General features: G+C 42.7%; 1 protein-coding gene across 2 annotated transcripts in view; it reads right to left on the bottom strand.

Annotated features, from left to right (window-relative positions):
- LOC126215141 (all trans-polyprenyl-diphosphate synthase PDSS1) overlaps window positions 1-20284 on the bottom strand; it is an 831585-nt gene that overhangs the window by 14450 nt on the left and 796851 nt on the right. For both annotated transcript variants that reach the window (XM_049941804.1, XM_049941805.1), the window contains 3 exons: window positions 10582-10671; window positions 3984-4115; window positions 218-412 (listed from right to left, as the gene is read on the bottom strand). In XM_049941804.1, coding sequence (XP_049797761.1) covers window positions 218-412; window positions 3984-4115; window positions 10582-10671 — 417 coding nt within the window. The remainder of the gene's footprint in view (window positions 1-217; window positions 413-3983; window positions 4116-10581; window positions 10672-20284) is intronic.

Genomic DNA, 20284 nt, shown 5'->3' with positions numbered 1-20284 from the left:
CACCAGTGTATGAGATGTGGATCACTACTTCACCTGAGATATCAAACAATAAATACTGGGAGGATGTTTGTGCTCTGAATCAAAAATAGCAAAGATGATTTCTCCTGCTGTAAAAGTTATGGATAATGTTTTTCAGGCTCTTCTTATTAGCTATTTAATTTCAAAGTAATATGCATATTTACGATACTAGCAACAATTGGGCAGTAAACAACCTCACCTTTTCACATGCAAAGAGAACTGGAGCGGTAGCGAGCCCCAGGCGCAGATCTGCGGCAGTCGGCTTTCCCATCGCTTCCGTGGAGGACACGAAGTCTAGAAGGTCATCCACCAGCTGGAACGCCAGACCGAGGTTGCGTCCATACTGGAAGGCCAGCTCAGCCACTTCTTGGCTCGCGCCCGCCAGCATCGCCATCTGTAATTCATTACACATCAGTGCCAAGCATCTGCTATGACATGAAAGCTGATGGGAATCAGTCATCTGTCCTAAATGTGCGTAGAGATAAATTTGTTTTAAGCATTAAACCTTTTAAATTAAATTTTACATTATTTTATTTTACATTTATTAATCTTTCCTGGTGGTTCATCACCTAGCTAACTAAATAAACCGTCTTTTATAAAGTATGTTTTGAAACTAGTTGTACAAAAATGTTAAATTTAATATGAGTAGTTAGCTGATTAACTGTTTTGCACTGATGTTTTATTTTCAATCATACATTGTTCTAGAAATAAATGAATATCTCTATTGATATCTTCTTCGTGATTTTGGCTCTCCCTTTGTTCTATTAATTATCTTTTCAGTGAACATTACAAAGTCATTTGGCCATAAAGGCTTCATTAATATTTAATGTTTTTGCAGTTGTCTATGAGGTGCGATTAAGAATTCCTCTTCTCTGTTCCTTTTCAATCTTCAATTTGTCTGACTCGTTAACTTCTTGAGCTGCGTACTTTTCCTGATTGTTTTGATCAACATCCTATAATGGTAATTTGATTTGTTCTTCACAACTCCAGGACTTTCATGGAAGATTACATCTCTGCTAACAATTGGTTGCTCTCTTCTTTCACCTAGATTCTGCAATGCTCATCTCCATTCTACCCCAAGAGGTACCTCTTGACAGCTTTTTTATCCATTTTCTGTCTTCTTTGAAATGGGGTGTGGGTACAGCATGTAGAACCCATTTTATTCTTGGAACCATTTTATTCTTGGCTTCTCACCCAACCACACTTTAAAAAGACTAATTCCTTCCACAGATTATCTTGGAGTTAGCTTTAGAATGTACACTGACACTCCAACCCATTCAGCCCACATGACAGCTGGGAAATTGGTTTCGTTATTCGATTACTTGGAAATTTTGCCATTTCAACTATACTTCACATCTCCTGTTGACTTCCACCATTATGTTGTGGTATGTAGGTGCTGCTAGCCTCTGAGGAACACCTCCTATGTGCACGACGTCCTGGTTTCCTTACTACGGAGTTCATTATTGTCACTTAGTAGCTTTTTGATTAGATGATCCAATATATTTTAATGTCCAAGAAAATGTTTCAACTCATCCTCAACTTCAGATTTTTGCCTTATGAAAGAGCAATACTGAAATTTCATGTAGCTGTCCTTGAACACGACCATATGCTTCATCTCTTGAAAAGGTTTATTAAAATGTCCACAGACATTCCATTGGAGTTGGTTGTCTTTTTTCTCTGAGCAAATGTCAATTTGCATTGTGTTGATCCTGATGTCACCATCCTTCTCAATACAACTGTGATAATGAAATCTCTTCAATGGTGGTTATTTCAGCTATTTATTTGGGCAAAGTGGGTTGAATCTCTGCCTTATACAATTTTCCAAAATGCTCCTGGATTCAATGTAACACTATTTTGTCACCAATATTCTATTGGTCATGACTTGAATTCACTATTGGGATTTCAGTCTGAGCAGCTAACACTGTAAACGAATTTCTAGACAGATATGGAACAAACTGTACATCCAGCAGCATCATATTCAGCCCACCAATACTCTTAGCAGATGATAACCAAATATTACCTTTCCTCACTGTCACTAAGATTCTTTCCCAGCTGCCTTTACACCACATGGACCAACAAATTTTAGAAAGTCTTTAAAATTATGTGGACAGTTGGTTACAAGTCTTATAGCACCATTGTCGACCCACCGTGTTGCTGTATCTGCTTCAACTTAATAGGACTTTTCGCGGATAGATCTCAGAACACCACTAGCATCTTCAAAACTGTCATTACTTCCGTTTATATTTATTTTTGGTTCTCCCATCAGAAATCAACTTTTTGTATCCTTCACACAGTGCCTCCCCCCCCCCCCCCCCCCACCCCATTTTCTTACAGTAATTTCAGACGTCACTTTTCTCGATTCTTTCTTAATGAATTTGCCTCTGTCATATTATTTTTGCTTCTTTCATTTACCATAAATATTTCTTTTGGTGTTTTGTCACTGTTTGAGTTCTTCATAATATTCCTTTCAAGTACACAAAATTGGATTCTTAATTCACTGAATGTTCTCTTTTCATCCTATGTTAGTAATATCCAAATCAACTGAAATATTTTAAACTCACTTGGCAAAGTATACAAGGTTTTGCAAAACAGTGTAAGATCTGGCAAAACATTTACATTTTTAGATGCAAGTTCATAATTCAACTCGTTCCAAAAAATTTTCATATTTGCTATATGGGTTGAAATATGTTCAGCTGGTAGCCAACTTAAAAAGAAAAACATTGTACACATTTTAAACAGTCTTTGGATCTGGCTTCAAATTGCTGCTTTAAAGCATTCCATGCATTACTAGCTGTTTGCTTGTCCATTGCCTTTTGATGCACTTCATCATTAACTGCTCTTGTTATCATACTCTTTACATAACTGTTTATCTTATGATACAAACAAAATTGTTCATTGTGGTTTTTTACTTTTATTTCTGTACTTTCTTCTTCCAGTGTCTAGGACTTCACCAAAATCTCAGTGGACAGGGTACTCTATGTTTAGTTTCCTGTTCACACTCGTTTCAGAAGCCTTGCAGAACCAAAAGCCGGTTGACGGCATACAGGCATATTTCAATATTTCACCAGCTGCAGGGTAGGTAAAGTACTGAAGATACAGGCTCCTTTACAGACTTGCCTTTGCATAAGAGGACAAATGTCTGCTAAACCTTCCCCCCACCCCGTTCTTATCTTGGTGTCCTCCTCCATGGCATGACATGGACATCAATTTCTTAGTAATCCTCTAAGCTGTTTGGAGTTACTGAAAAGCTTCCAAAGCTCTGTCAAACTCTGAGTCTAGTACTGGATTTCTTATGTTCTCTGTATCAACACCCACCTCTTCTTGTATCAAATTAGCAGACAGTTCCTACTCTTGTACAGGTTGATAATATATTGCTTCCACTTATTCACTCTTTCTGTTGCATTTAATAGTGGTATCAATTTTGCGCTATTAATTATGATGTTTCTGCTTATAAATTTTCAGAAAGATATTCTGCCTTTCCTACATGCTGATCCTGTTTTTCTGCCCTTTTCTATTTCTTCTTACTTTTCCAGAAGCCATTTCCATTCATTTCTTGCTGAGCTGTTTACTGGTGGGAAAAATGCAATGCTTGTTGGTCTAATGGGACAGACAACACCGGTCTAATGGGACAGACAACACCCATAATGTGTACAGCTGGTTCAGTGTAAAGACAGACCATATTATGTTTCAAAAATGAAACCATGGAGCAATAAAACTTTTTCCCACACTGTCTGGAATCACTGTATATATTAACTTTGCTAGCAACTGTTTGTGAAAACTACATGCAGTTTTCATGTTCCAATTGGGAAATATTCGCGATGGTGGTTTAACATGATTTACCATTTGTGGAACACTACACTACTGTGAAATGAAGTCACATAAAGCTCACAGTACCTAGAAACCACACACTAAGTGTCACCTAGCACGTGCTCCACAACTCGAGAGACAGATTGCCACATACATACCGCTTTGACGGAGTTGGCGATGAGGCTGGCTGTCTTGCGGTAGGTCTTGGTGAGGTAGTGTGCGAAGCGTTCGTTTTCCGTCTCCTTGGAGCCCAGCTGCATGAACTCACCCTGCACCAGGTCAGTCACCACCTGCAAACAGGACTCTCTGTGAGATCAAAGCCAATGTCTTCAGGAAAAAGTAACGTATTTGCAACATAAAAAAGTTCTAAAATATCATCAAAAGTGAATCAGATGGTAGCATTAAAAAAAGCTTCAATAACTGAAAAATAGTTTAAAATATAATCTTAAGTAAATCAGAATTTTTAATTCTGAGCAGAACTCAATTTCTTAATTTTATTGCTGATGCAGTGGGGTGGGTCTGCAGCTGTATGAACTTTTACACATGGGAAAGGTATCCTGGGCAGAGTATCATCATCATCATCATCATCATCAATCAATCAGTCAATCATAACAAGTAGTTGTCCTCTTATCTCAGGGGTTGACAGTTGTGGGTTCTCTGATGGCTACACAGGATGACCTGTACTACAGTAACCAAATTTCAGAGTTTGTCGGATATTTTCTGTGTATTTTAGTATAAAAAAGACCCATCATCTCTATTGGTTCATTACAAATAATTTAATTATGATTTATTCCAGCTGTCACCTCAGCTAACTTCATTTCTATGGAAATACCTTCATAACAGTGAGACAGCCTGTAATATGCAATCACTAAATAAGCCACACATGACAGCATATCACTGAACTCTTCGTCACTAAACCATTCTGTACTGCTGCATATCATTGTCAATGATCGGTTAACTGCCATAGCAGTATGACGAGACAGAAATGTGCAGTACCAAATTTAAACTTGAGAGGCAAAATTAAAGTGAGCATCGCTGCTTTCAAAAACAAGTACTGTTAGAGAATTGAACAATTTTGTTTCTATACAAGATATGCAGAACATACCATTAACAATTTTACTGCTGAGAAGATGTTTTCAGAACAATATAGATACAAAGACATTGGGAGCAAGAAATGAAAACAAAATACAGTTACTTTGCAATGAGCCACTGGAGACCACTGGGCCCTTTTACCAAAATGCTCAGAATGTACTTTGAGCAACCTCCGAAATTTTGTCAGATGAATTTGGTTTACCTCATGTGGACCAATTCTCACACTGCAAACTCTTCCACAATGCCCCCCCCCCCCCCCAAAAAGCGTAGTTCCCTTAGCAAATCCATACCGTCACATTTAGTGTCACCAAAAGAAAATGTTAGTCTTGTCCACATTGCATCAACTGGATCTGATTCTAAATTTTGTATATTATAGATCCTCTATAACTGTCACAGGAACAAGGCAGAATTACCATCAGCAGACATCACAAAATCATCATGCACAGTGCAACCCAGCTGTTGCAACTAGAATTAATTTTAAGGGAAGTTTTCTGTAACACTTCTGTATTTTCAAATACTAACCTACAGCAGAATTGTTAAAAATTTAAACCTTTTTTCCACTATCAGTGATCTAATTGCGTGTTACTGAAGTCAATTAAATTTGTTAAGCTTTTCTCCTTTATACACTACTCACCAGGGGCTGCTAGTAAAGCTCAACCATTTTGGCAGCACATTATCATTATCAACTGTCTTAAATTAAGACAACAATAAGAAACCTGAGGTTTACTGTGTCAATGCATGAATGGCATTGCACTAATAACACTTAAAACTTCCAGACTAGCAGGACGTGGTCAATGTTAAAACTTTTTCCTAACATTTCCTCTCTGACTGCGGGAGACATCTACAGAGGTAAAATGTCTACTGCAGTTAACCATTTTACCTATGAAGATGTCTCCAGTCAGATAGGAAACATTAGGAGAAAGTTTTATACATCAACCATGGCCTAATAGCACAGAAGTTTTAAGTGATGTCAGTACCAGCTGTGAAAGCTTACACTGTATGACTAGGACCACCCGTCGCGTAGACCGTTCGCTGGGTGCAAGTCTTTCGATTTGACGCCACTTCGGCGACTCGTGCGTTGATGGGGATGAAATGATGACAATTAGGACAACACGACACCAATTCCCTGAGGGGAGAAAATCTCTGACCCAGCCGGGAATCGAACCCAGGCCCTTAGGATTGACATTCTGTCGTGCTGACCACTCAGCTACCGGGGGTGGACATTATTAAGTTGAAGTCCTAAGATTCATTCATTTCCCTTATTTAGAAAATTAAACTAATATGCCACCTGGATAGTGGCACACATCGGCATGCTGATTCCGGATCAAATCTGTCCAGAGGATTAATGGCGAGGGCTGGTGTGCTGAGAAGACTGGATGTGATTTTTAGGTAGTTTCCCACATCTAATTAGGTGAATACTGGGCTGGTAGCCAATTTTCGACTAGAAATGAAAACAAAAAATGAATTGTGTTTATAGTGTACAGTTATATACACTGGGGTCAGCTACTTCACGTATCTATGAAGCGATATTTTAAAAGTCTCTTCGCAATGCCTCTCCATCATTCTATAGGTGGCTACTGTTTTCGCCCCAAGCCATTCGTACTTCACAACCGAAAGCTGCCAACAGCGCTGCCAAGTGTCAGAGATTTCCTTAAGCTGACTTGACTGTAGCAGTGTCTTCATAGTAAAGAATTCATGTACAGTGCGGCAGTTTCTCAGCATTTATGGTGTCATATATGATGTCATATCTCCTTCACCATGTCGGGTGGGTAGTTATTATCCCCACAGTGATCGTTGCTCGACAGTAAGGGATATGTGTACCAAGTTTGGTTGAAATCGGGTCAGTGGGTTAGGAAGACATGTGGAAAATACACAAATACATTTTTATAATATATGTGGATACACTATCTGACCAGAAGTATGCAGACACTCCTATGTGAAACTGACCACAAGAGGTGGACCTGCCATTATTAAAATGATCTGGAAATACCATTTTATCAGTAGAGAACCAGTAGCGGCAGTCTGTCAGGAGAGCTCGGTGACTTCGAACAGAGACCGGTCATTAGGTGTCTGCTGGGTAACAATCCATCAGGGACGATTCGAGCATTCAAAAGCTGGTCAAGTCGACTGCCGGTGATGTGACTGCAAAGCAAAACTGCGAAGGAACAACCACAGCTACTTCAAAACCAGGCAGGGCTCATGTGCTGACAGATGGGGATATCAAGCATTTCAGATGACGGTCGTAAAAGAAATCGCACGCACTCAGTGGAAGGAATCACTCGTGAGTTCCAAAGTGCTACCAGGAGTCCAGGTAGCACAATGACTGTGGGTAGAGAGTTCATAAGAATGGAGTACAATGTTCGGGAGGCTCCTCTTAAACCACACATTTCTGGAATCAGTGCTATGCAGCATGAGGTGACGTAAAGAGTGACGCCACTGGGCAGTAGGTACCCAGAAACGAGTGATTTGGAGAGACGAATCCCGCTATACCCTGTGGCAATCCGATACGAGCGTTTGGATTTGATGACTTCTTGGAGAACGTCACCTGCCATCGTGTGTAGTGCAGAGGAGGTAGTGTTACGGTACGGAAGGATATTAACATATTTTAAAGCATTGTGTACTACACACAGTAGGGAAACAGTTCAGAGACTGGTCGTTTGTATCAATGTAATCACACCCACTGTCCTAAAGCAACATTTGTCAGGTAATGGTTTGTAGACAAAAACATTCCTGAAATGGACTGGCCTGCCCAGAGTCCCAACCTGACCCCAATGGAATACCTTTGGGATGAGTTAGAAAGTCGACTTGGCTCCAGACCCTAGAGTCCAACATCACCACCTTCTCTGCTTTCGGCCCTTTAGGAGGAATGAGCTGCCATTCCTCCACAGACATTCAGACACCTCACTGAATTCGTCTCCAGAAGATTTCAAGCCATCTTTTCTAGGCAAAGGGTGGACACAGCTCACATCAATTTTCACTAATAGGTGCACAGGTACTTTTAACTTGGTAGTTGTATTCTGTGTAATCAAAGTTGGTATTTTTATTACTTTCAATGTTGTTGTTGTTGTTGTTGTGGTCTTCAGTCCTGAGACTGGTTTGATGCAGCTCTCCATGCTACTCTATCCTGTGCAAGCTTCTTCATCTCCCAGTACCTACTGCAACCTACATCCTTCTGAATCTGCTTAGTGTATTGATCTCTTGGTCTCCCTCTACGATTTTTACACTCCACGCTGCCCTCCAATGCTAAATTTGTGATCCCTTGATGCCTCAAAACATGTCCTACCAACCGATCCCTTCTTCTAGTCAAGTTGTGCCACAAACTTCTCTTCTCCCCAATCCTATTCAATACCTCCTCATTAGTTACGTGATCTACCCACCTTATCTTCAGCATTCTTCTATAGCACCACATTTCGAAAGCTTCTATTCTCTTCTTGTCCAAACTGGTTATCGTCCATGTTTCACTTCCATACATGGCTACACTCAATACAAATACTTTCAGAAACGACTTCCTGACACTTAAATCTATACTCGATGTTAACAAATTTCTCTTCTTCAGAAACGATTTCCTTGCCATTGCCAGTCTACATTTTATACCCTCTCTACTTCGACCATCATCAGTTATTTTGCTCCCCAAATGGCAAAACTCCTTTACTACTTTAAGTGTCTCATTTTCTAATCTAATTCCCTCAGCATCACCCGATTTAATTTGACTACATTCCATTATCCTCGTTTTGCTTTTGTTGATGTTCATCTTATATCCTCCTTTCAGGACACTGTCCATTCCGTTCAACTGCTCTTCCAAGTCCTTTGCTGTCTCTGACAGAATTACAATGTCATCGGCGAACCTCAAAGTTTTTACTTCTTCTCCATGAATTTTAATACCTACTCCGAATTTTTCTTTTGTTTCCTTTACTGCTTGCTCAATATACAGATTGAATAACATCAGGGAGAGGCTACAACCCTGTCTCACTCCTTTGCTAACCACTGCTTCCCTTTCATGCCCCTTGACTCTTATAACTGCCATCTGGTTTCTGTACAAATTGTAAATAGCCTTTCGCTCCCTGTATTTTACCCCTGCCACCTTCAGAATTTGAAAGAGAGTATTCCAGTTAACGTTGTCAAAAGCTTTCTCTAAGTCTACAAATGCTAGAAACGTAGGTTTGCCTTTTCTTAATCTTTCTTCTAAGATAAGTCGTAAGGTTAGTATTGCCTCACGTGTTCCAACATTTCTACGGAATCCAAACTGATCTTCCCCGAGGTCCGCTTCTACCAGTTTTTCCATTCGTCTGTAAAGAATTCGCGTTAGTATTTTGCAGCTGTGACTTATTAAACTGATAGTTCGGTAATTTTCACATCTGTCAACACCTGCTTTCTTTGGTATTGGAATTATTATATTCTTCTTGAAGTCTGTGGGTATTTCGCCTGTCTCATACATCTTGCTCACCAGATGGTAGAGTTTTGTCATGACTGGCTCTCCCAAGGCCATCAGTAGTTCTAAGGGAATGTTGTCTACTCCCGGGGCCTTGTTTCGACTCAGGTCTTTCAGTGCTCTGTCAAACTCTTCACGCAGTATCTTATCTCCCATTTCATCTTCATCTACATCCTCTTCCATTTCCATAATACTGTCTTCAAGTACATCGCCCTTGTATAAACCCTCTATATACTCCTTCCACCTTTCTGCCTTCCCTTCTTTGCTTAGAACTGGGTTTCCATCTGAGCTCTTGATATTCATACAAGTGGTTCTCTTCTCTCCAAAGGTCTCCCTAATTTTCCTGTAGGCAGTATCTATCTTACCCCTAGTGAGACAAGCCTCTACATCCTTACATTTGTCCTCTAGCCATCCCTGCTTAGCCATTTTGCACTTTCTGTCGATCTCATTTTTGAGACGTTTGTATTCCCTTTTGCCTGCTTCATTTACTGCATTTTTATATTTTCTCCTTTCATCAATTAAATTCAATATTTCTTCTGTTACCCAAGGATTTCTATTAGCCCTCGTCTTTTTACTACTTGATCCTCTGCTGCCTTCACTACTTCATCCCTCAGAGCTACCCATTCTTCTTCTACTGTATTTCTTTCCTCCATTCCTGTCAATTGTTCACTTATGCTCTCCCTGAAACTCTCTACAACCTCTGGTTCTTTCAGTTTATCCAGGTCCCATCTCCTTAAATTCCCACCTTTTTGCAGTTTCTTCAGTTTCAGTCTGCAGTTCATAACCAATAGATTGTGGTCAGAATCCACATCTGCCCCTGGAAATGTCTTACAATTTAAAACCTGGTTCCTAAATCTCTGTCTTACCATTATATAATCTATCTGATACCTATTAGTATCTCCAGGATTCTTCCAGGTATACAACCTTCTTTTATGATTCTTGAACCAAGTGTTAGCTATGATTAAGTTATGCTCTGTGACTTTCAATGATGTGTCCTCAAAAATAATTTATTCAGTTTTTTTCACCTACAAGAGCCGGTCTTTTTTTTCCCACAACGTATAATATAGAGAAAGGAATCACTGTTCGTTTGCTATAAACACTCGAGGCCACGATAGCTTGCTACCGGTGCATAAAGTAGTGAGGAATGCTTTGTGGCATGTCTAACCAAAGGGGACTCTCCCGTTCGCTTTACCGCGCACTTTAAGGTGCCCGCAGATGAGTAGCGCATGCCTTACCTCGCTCAACGTCAAGGTGACGTCATCATCCCTGAGACGCGCGATCATCATGGACGCCACGGCCAGGATGAAGTCGCCTGCCATTGCCACCTATAACAGAAAATCACCTAGTATAAATTTAAAGCAACGCAGACTGGAAACTGTTTTGCAAATGTATTGTCAATGGTAGGAAATAGTGATTAGATGGTAGGCACCACCTACTTAGCAGCGATTTTATCTTGGTGCTTTCTTAAAAGTAGACTGACATCTGCCACAATCATTAATGACTCCTGAAAAATTGCGAGTTTAGAAAGACAATCAGTGGAGTTCCACACTACAGAGTTATATGGGAATGTCATTATTAGTACTAACAACAGCAGGTAAAACTAGTGCTTCCGTCCTGGAAGAAAATTATAGGAAACAGTGGAGTAGAAGCTTGGATAAGAAAAATACAGATTTAGAAAGGGGCGTTTGTATACAGATAACTGTGTTTAATAGTCCCCTGATGACCTTAGCAGTTGAGTCCCATAAGATTTCACACACATTTGAACATTTTTTTATTCAATTTTTTGGTGTTTAACGGTTTGTGACAGCGTTAAATGACAAACACTGAGGTAAAAATTATCATCTCCTAAATAATTTAGTCTTTGCAATAGAAATTTTATACTGTTCAACAGAGGCAAACATTAAATTACATCATGAAAAATATACAAAAACCACAGAAGTCTATCGTGGAAATTATAAAACTGTGTGGTTTACATCGCTGTTATTAATAATTTATATTGAATAAATAACTGAGGAATGAAAAGAACAATTACATAAAGTAAAAAACTGACAAAACAGAGTGCGAACATTATTATTTCTAGACGATCAGGAACTGATAGCTAAAAGCGTGGTCGATTGACTAACATCTCAGAAGAAACCTGTTGTTATTGTTGTGGTCTTCAGTCAAAAGTCTGGTTTGATATAGCTCTCCGTGCTATTCTATCCTGTGCAAGCTTCTTCATCTCCCAGTACCTACTGCAACCTACAGCCTTCTGAATCTGCTTAGTGTACTCATCTCATGGTCTCCCTCTACGATTTTTAAGCTCGACGTTTCCCTTCAACACTAAATTGGCCTCAGAACATGTCCGACCTTTAGTCAAGTTGTGCCACAAATTCCCCTTCTTCCCAATTCTGTTCAGTACCTCCTCATTAGTTACCTGGTCTATCCGTCTAATCTTCAGCATTCTTCTGTAGCACCACATTTAATAAGCTTCTATTATCTTCTTGTTTAAACTATTTATCATCCATGTTTCACTTCCATACATGGCTACACTCCGTACAAATACTTTCAAAAATGATTTCCTGGCAGTTAAATATATACTCGATGTTAAAAAATTTCTCTTCTTCAGAAACGCTTTCCTTGCCATAGCCAGTTTACGTTTTACATCCTCTCTACTTCGATCATCATCAGTTATTATGCTTCCCAAATAGCAAAAGTAGTCATCTACTATTATAAGTAGCTCGTTTCCTAATCATATATATATGTTGAGTTACAGGATTTTAATTCGAAAATTACTGTAAAATTTAATTTCTGCAGCTTCGTTATCACAAAATTTCCCACGGACGTGCCCGCGCCACAGGAGCAGCCGAAGGCTCTATAAATCCCAAATACGGTCTTGAGCGCGGGGAGTTCGAGTGCTAGTGCAGCATCTCAGCTCGCTGCCTTCTTCCTCTCTCTCTCTCTCTCTCTCTCTCTCTCTCTCTCTCTCTGTGTGTGTGTGTGTGTGTGTGTGTGTGTGTGTGAGAGAGAGAGAGAGAGAGAGAGAGGAGGGGGGGGGGGACTCCAAACACGAGCTGGTGCTCGCGTCGCTCCCATGCGATGGCGAATGGAGGCGCCGTGAAAAATCTGTAAATAAATCGTAATTCCCCACCGGCACACGTGGCGCGGACATCCGCCTCGGCAGAGAGAGTGTGTGCTCTGTGTTTAGTGGATTGGATGGTCCGCCTATTGACTCAGGTGGCTCAAGGCGCGCCTTCCACGTTCCACGTGACCAGAATTACCGTCTGACCGCCTGGCTCATTACGCAGGCTCCGTCAGACGTTGGGGGCGCGGCGTTTGCCTTCGTGGTGGACGTCCATCTCTTACGTGGCCGACATATGTCCCCTGTCTGTTCGAACCGCAACATGCCTTATCAAGTATCCTCTCTTTTCGCGTCGCTGCTCATGAATCGTGGACTGCGGGAAAACTACAAAATAAGAGAATCGGAGCATTTGAGATGGGTGTTATACCAGGATGTTGAAAATTAGGTGGACTGATAAGATACGAAACGAGGTTTTCCGCAGAATCAGCGAGAAGATGAGCATACGGAAAACACCGACAAAAAGGAGGAACAGGATAACCGAACGTGTTTAGACATCAGTGGAGAATGAAACTTGTATAATGCCGGACCGCATCAAACCAAGCAGAAGAATGTTTTGCAGATTAAAATCTGGTTTCGAATCCCCTGCCTTGCCATTATACAAGAAAGCGACTAATTTCTCGTCTCTCCTTTCTGTGTCCTTCGCTTTCCTCAGAGGAGGACCTGACATTGTGAAGTCCACGTGCAGCAGCGGCTGACCCTGGAGCAGGGCGACACGTGCTGAGGCCGGTGTTTGCTGGCCACGCCGCTGTTTGCCCTGGCCACAGGTGCCCCGCCCCGTCCAGGCGGGACTCGACCGGCATGTTGTGGCCAACAGCCGGATATATCGGCGGCTGCCGTGAAACGCACGCGTCAGTCCCTGCTTCTAGTTGCCGATCTCGAGACGAAACGGTACTGGATTGAGGAGGTAACAAAAAGTTTCCCACATCATGGCAAGCGCGAACCCGAACCTCGTTCAGCGAAAAAAAAAAAACCGCTAGGAAACACACACAGACGCACCATATAATGTAACGCTTTCAAAACCCCGTAATTACCACCCATTTGGACGCTTAAGTTCGAAATTTAGCTGAAGGCTGCGTACAACCTACCTCTGTAACGGTACCAAAGAGTGGCGCTCTGCACGTCAAACTCGGGCTCGACGACGTTTCAAACAGCAATGTGTCGACACATGGAGCAAAAGAAGTTCATCTGACGTGTAAGGCCACACTGGAACCAAAGTCCACCACAATTCTGCCCACCGCAGCTGTGGACGTGCTACACCATGGGGAGGTAGTCACACCCCCTTTTACCACATTTCTCCCCTTGTTCTGACGCCTCTGCGATGGAAGAACATACCGCCGTTTGAGTCTCGTACGGATTCCCGTATGGAGGACATAGTGATAGACATCCCTGGGGTTGTGAAGCAGCTGAATGGGTTGAACATAAATAAATCTCCAGGTCCTGATGGGATTCCAATTCGGTTTTACAGAGAGTACTCTACTGCATTGGCTCCTTACTTAGCTTGCATTTATCGCGAATCTCTTGGCCAACGTAAAGTCCCGAGTGACTGGAAAAAAGCGCAGGTGACGCCTGTATATAAGAAGGGTACAAGGACGGATCCTCAAAATTACAGACCAATATCCTTAACATCGGTTTGTTGCAGGATTCTCGAACATATTCTCAGTTCAAATATAATGATTTTCCTTGAGACAGAGAAGTTGCTGTCCATGCATAAGCACGGCTTTTAGAAAGCATCGCTCCTGCGAAACGCAACTCGCCCTTTTTTCACACGATATCTTGCGAACCATGGATGAAGGGTATCAGATGGATCCCATATTCCTTGACTTCCGGAAAGCGTTTGACTCGGTGTCCCACTGCAGACTCCTAACTAAGTACGAGCATATGGGATTGGTTCCCAAGTATGTGAGTGGCTCGAAGACTTCTTAAGTAATAGAACCCAGTACGTTGTCCTCGATGGTGAGTGTTAATCGGAGGTGAGGGTATCATCTGGAGCGCCCCAGGGAAGTGTGGTAGGTCCGCTGTTGTTTTCTATCTACATAAATGATCTTTTGGATAGGGTGGATGGCAATGTGCGACTGTTTGTTGATGATGCTGTGGTGTACGGGAAGGTGTCGTCGTTGAGTGACTGTAGGAGGATACAAGATGACTTGGACAGGATTTGTGACTGGTGTAAAGAATGGCAGCTAACTCTAAATATAGATAAATGTAAATTAATGCAGATGAATAGGACAAAGAATCCCGTAATGTTTGAATACTCCATTAGTAGTGTAGCGCTTGACACAGTCACGTCGATTAAATATTTGGGCGTAACACTGCAGAGCGATATGAAGTGGAACAAGCATGTAATGGCAGTTGTGGGAAAGGCGGATAGTCGTCTTCGGTTCATTGGTAGAATTTTGGGAAGATGTGGTTCATCTGTAAAGGAGACCGCTTATAAAACACTAATACGACCTATTCTTGAGTACTGCTCGAGCGTTTGGGATCCCTATCACGTCGGACTGAGGGAGGACATAGAAGCAATTCAGATGCGGGCTGCTAGATTTGTTACTGGTAGGTTTGATCATCACGCGAGTGTTACGGAAATGCTTCAGGAACTCGGGTGGGAGTCTCTAGGGGAAAGGCGGCGTTCTTTTCGTGAATCGCTACTGAGGAAATTTAGAGAACCAGCATTTGAGGCTGACTGTAGTACAATTTTACTGTCGCCAATTTACATTTCGCGGAAATACCACAAAGATAAAGAGAGATTAGATCTCGTACAGAGGCATATAGGCAGTCATTTTTCCCTCGTTCTGTTTGGGAGTGGAACAGGGAGAGAAGATGCTAGTTGTGGTACGAGGTACCCTCCGCCACGCACCGTATGGTGGATTGCGGAGTATGTATGTAGATGTAGATGTAGAAGATAGAACCGCGACGCCCAGTGCTGACATCGCGCGTTTTTATTGTGAGTGGGCGAGGAAAACATTCCAGACACACCGCGGTTCAGAATCGGCACGAGAAGGTCGCAGGGGGTGGCAGAAAAGGCATCAATGAACCCACCCCTAACCTTGGGCATCAATTACCGCACATTTCGCTGTCGAAAACGACAGCTGTGCGGTGAGCACCGGGAATGCGTTCATCACAACCTTTGACACTGTTGACAACTTCAGTCGTTTTAAACCTCTTCTAACAAGGGAACCTCCCCATCGCACCCCCCTCAGATTTAGTTATAAGTTGGCACAGTGGATAGGCCTTGAAAAACTGAATACAGATCATTCGAGAAAACATGAAGAAGTTGTATGGAACTATGACAAAAATAAGCAAAATATACAAACTGAGTAGTCCGTGCGAAGATAGGCAACATCACGGATAGTGTGACCTCAGGAGCGCCGTGGTTAGCGTGAGCAGCTGCGAAACGAGAGGTCCTTGGTTCAAGCCTTCCCTCGAGTGAAGGGTTTAATTTTTTATTTTCAGAGAATTAGCAAAGTTCAGGCACTCACACACAATCAACTTCACTCTCCAAAATTCCAGGATATGTTCAGATTTGCTTGGATATATGCAGAATTTGACGGTGTACACACGGAAAAATTTGAAAACGTTAAAAACATATGTTTTGACAGAGCACAGGGAAAACTGTGCGAATGTGGAACTGTTGCATTCATTTGTTGCAGTTTACGTGACAAACTCTTATGTTTTCATCACTTTTTTGGGAGTGATTATCACATCCACAAGACAACCTAAATCGGGCAAGGTAGAAGAATCTTTTTACCCATTCGTCAAGTGTACAAGTTAGGTGGGTCGACAACATATTCCTGTCATGTGACGCACATGCCGTCACCAGTACCGTATAGAATATATCAGACGTGTTTTCCTGTGGAGGAATCGGTTGAGCTATGACCTTGCGATCAAATGTTTTCGGTTCCCATTAGAGAGGCACGTCCTTTCGTCTACTAATCGCACGGTTTTGCGGCGCGGTCGCAAAACACACTAAACTTATTACAGTGAACAGAGACGTCAATGAACGAACGAACAGATCGTAACTTTGCGAAAATCCTGAAAGTAAACTATTGACTCGAGGGAAGACATGAACCAAGTACCTCACGTTCCGCAGCTGCTCACGCTAACCACGGGACCACGGCGCTCCTGAGCTCACACTATCCTTGATGTTGCCTATCTTGCGCATGGACTACTCAGTTTGTATATTTTGCTTATTTTTTTCATAGTTCCACACAACTTCCTGTTTTCTCGAATAATCTGTGTTCAGATTTTTCAAGACCTGTCCACTGTGCCAACTTATAACTAAATCTGAGGGGAGTGCGATGGGGAGGTTCCCTTGTAAGGACTTTGGGGGGGTTGCATTCCCATCGAACGTTATCTCACCCGTTTTGAACGCAGCCCGACGGCAGTTGTACGGGCTGGAACCACTTGGGACAGTTCAAAACACTTCGACGAAATTTGAACGTGTTCCAAAGCAGTTACGGGTGCTACGTTTTTTCAGCGCTTGTATCTTCCTGTAGCACGTTCACAGGGGGAGGCGATGCGACACAGACACATGTGTGAATAAAACAGCAAGGGTCCCCCAAAGAATCCTAGCTACGCAAAACCGTCGGTGGCGGCCGTCCACGTTTATTGAGAATTTTAAAAGTGCACCTGTTCAGACAGAACCCATGACGACGTCCTAGGCACTCGCAGACCGGTAACCCATTCGACACTCTCCGATTCCGGATGACCAATATCAGGCGCAAGAGCAGCAATGTATCTGCCAAAGAGCAGCAGTTTATCCTGCACATGCAATGCGGAACTGTGAACTAGATGTAACGAGCGCCAAACACTGCCTGTACGCAAGGAGGCGGAGAGTATTGTATTGTCAGTAGAGCAGCAGTAACAGCAGGTCAGTAGTTGTAACGTGGACTAGTCACTGAATATCACTTGAGAGACAAATCCCTCAGGGACATTTCAACCCTTCCAAAGCTGCCCAAGTCGACTGTTGGTGATGTGATTGTGGAGCGGATCCAAGGAGCAGCAACGACAGCGAAATCAAGAAGAAGCAGGCCTCATGTATTGGCGGACAGCGGCAGTCGGCGTGGGGTGACTAAAAAAATCGCACGATATCAGCGGAAGGAATACTTCGCGAGTTCCAAAATGCTGTCAGAATTTCAGTCAGCACAGTGACTGTGTACAAGGAGTTAAAGAGAATGGGGTACGAAGGCGAGCAACTCCTCGTAACCCACACATTTCTGCAGTGAGTGCAAAGCGACGTTTGAAGTGGTGTAAAGAGCGAGGATGACTGGAAACGAGTGGTCTGGGTGCCAACAGAGGGCGTTACGATATGGAAGTGTTTCTCGCGGTCTCTTTAATGTGCATAAGAATACGCTAAATGCGAAAATATAAGAACACATTTCACAGCAATGTGCACTGCGTACAGTGGAGGAACAGTTCGGAGGCGATGATTATATCAGCATGAGTACGCACCCTCTCAAAGCAGCAGCTGTGAGGTAACCGTTTGTGAACAGTGACATTCCTGAAATGGAATGACCTGCCCAGAGGCCCTACATCAATCCAATGTACCACCTTTGGGATAGAACGCCGATTTCGCTTTAGACCCCGTCATTCAGGATCACTATCTTCTCTGGTTTCGACTCTTGAGGAACTGTGGTCTGCCATTCCTCCACATGCATTCAGACACGTGACTGAAAAGTTACCCAAGCAGAATTCGAGCCGTCATAAAGGCGAAGGATGGATGCATTCCTTACCAGCGTACACTAAATGGTTACCCCAGTTTAGCATTCAAAGAGGTATCGGACGTAGCCTGACAAGGAAAAAAGTGGGCGTCTGTTAGCATCCGCAAACATCAGTGAAAGGGTACCTCTGTACGAGACATCGTCTGCATGCCGGGTGGGACATATTAACAGAGTTGCGCGTCAAAATTCTGTTCTCGCAACTGAAGAAGTCTCCGCTAACGTAACACGTTCAGCTACGCCACAGAAAGATTCATTCGGACCACTGAACATAGAAGGCCGTGTTCAGGAGTCTGCAACACAAGCGGCCTCACCCGTGCCAAGAGACGCTTGTATCTGTAACGGCACGAGCAGTGGCCCTACATCTTTTCTCCTCTCGAATTCTTGAAGAGCGAGAATGTTTGCAGCAACCGAACAGGCAGACATAAAGTGCAGTTTGCGCACGTAGTCGCCTCAGACCGCTTACAAGTCTGCTGAGACGTGCCTGACGCAATGCACAAGAGGCAACGTACCTGTCTGGCTGTGTGTATGTGTATGTATGTGTGTGTGTATGTGTGTGACATGTTACGATTACTGTGAGTTTGTACAGAAAGTAGGAGTATACTGCTCATGTCATCCCGCTGTCCATCCTTTGTGGATTATCACTCGTTTCCGTGTAGTGTGTCGTAGCAAGGCTGGTGACCCTCCTTAAGACCGTTTTGTAAGAGTAGCGGTAAATAACACTAAACTAGGTTCGCAGATAAACGCTTGCTACTTACTAAACGAGCAGTGCGTCACGTAATTTACGCCGCTCGCCGATAAACGTGCGATTTCAATGCGGTAGCTGTGCTCGACAGTGTCTGCTGTTGCGCGACTACAGACACGCCATTGGAATCGGTTGCACTGAGTTACATTAGAGGAGTGTCGTTGGGTAAACGCATCGATACTGCCGTGCGGCTCGTGTCGTGACAGTCACCGTGTAGCCGTGTTTTCCTAGAAGCAGATATTCTGCGCCGCGTTTGACGTACCTGTAATTTGCCCGGCGTGTTGCTTCGTGCCCTCAAATGGTTCAAATGGCTCTAAGCACTATGGGACTTCTGAGGTCATCAGTCCCCTAGAACTTAGAACTACTTAAACCTAACTAACCTAAGGACATCACACACATCCATGCCCGAGGCAGGATTCGAAACTGCGACCGTAGAGAGAGAGAGAGAGAGAGAGAGAGAGATACTACGGTGGGATGAGATTGCTAGAATCCGTGGAAAATGAAGGGAACACTTTTTCAAATGTTATATCTCACACTGAAAATTTGGAAAATTGCAGTAACGTATGAGCGGAATCCAATAATGGTCTCTGTAGCAACGCTGACGATAACTAATCAACTGAGTTTGAACCACTTCCCCCAGAATCTTAGCAAACTTCGGAACCACCTCTTTAAGCCACAAGCCAATGTCGTCCGACCAAAAAACAGAAAACATAAAACTCCACTTTTAAAACTGTCTGGAAGAGCTGGCGAAACCACCATCACTAAAAGATGAAACAGACACGTCCTTCAAAACCAAAACTATTCTACCTCGGTTGTGATCAAAACAGGGGCCAGCTATACTGGTATTAGTAGAGTTTTGCTATAGCGATCACTTCAGTCATCATCTGCCGACTGTTTATCTAACATCGGCAAACCTCAATTTTTTTATTTCTCCTCCATGGATTTTAGCTGCTACTCCAAATTTTTCTGTTTCTTTTACTGCTTGCACAATATATAGAGTGAATAATATCGGGGTTAGGCTACAACCCTGTCTCACTCCCTTCCCAACCACTGCTTCCCTTTCACGCCCCTGCCATCTGATTTCTGTACAAATTATAAATAGCCTTTCGCTCCCCACTGCCACCTTTAGAATTTGAAAGAGAGTATTCCAGTCTACATTGTCAAAAGCTTTCTCTAAGTCTACAAATGCTAGAAACGAGGATGGCCTTTCCTTAATCTATATTCTAAGATAATTCGTAGGATCAGTATTGCCTCTGGTGTTCCAACAAATTTTCACACCTGTCAACGCCTGCTTTCTTTGGGATTGGAATTATTATATTCTTGTTGAAGTCTGAGGCTATTTCGCCTGTCTCACACATCTT

This window comes from Schistocerca nitens, chromosome 12 (genome assembly GCF_023898315.1).
Source record: "Schistocerca nitens isolate TAMUIC-IGC-003100 chromosome 12, iqSchNite1.1, whole genome shotgun sequence".
NCBI lineage: Eukaryota > Metazoa > Arthropoda > Insecta > Orthoptera > Acrididae > Schistocerca > Schistocerca nitens.
The sequence above is the reverse complement of the archived record's forward strand: the minus strand, read 5'-3'. Positions and strand labels throughout refer to the sequence as shown.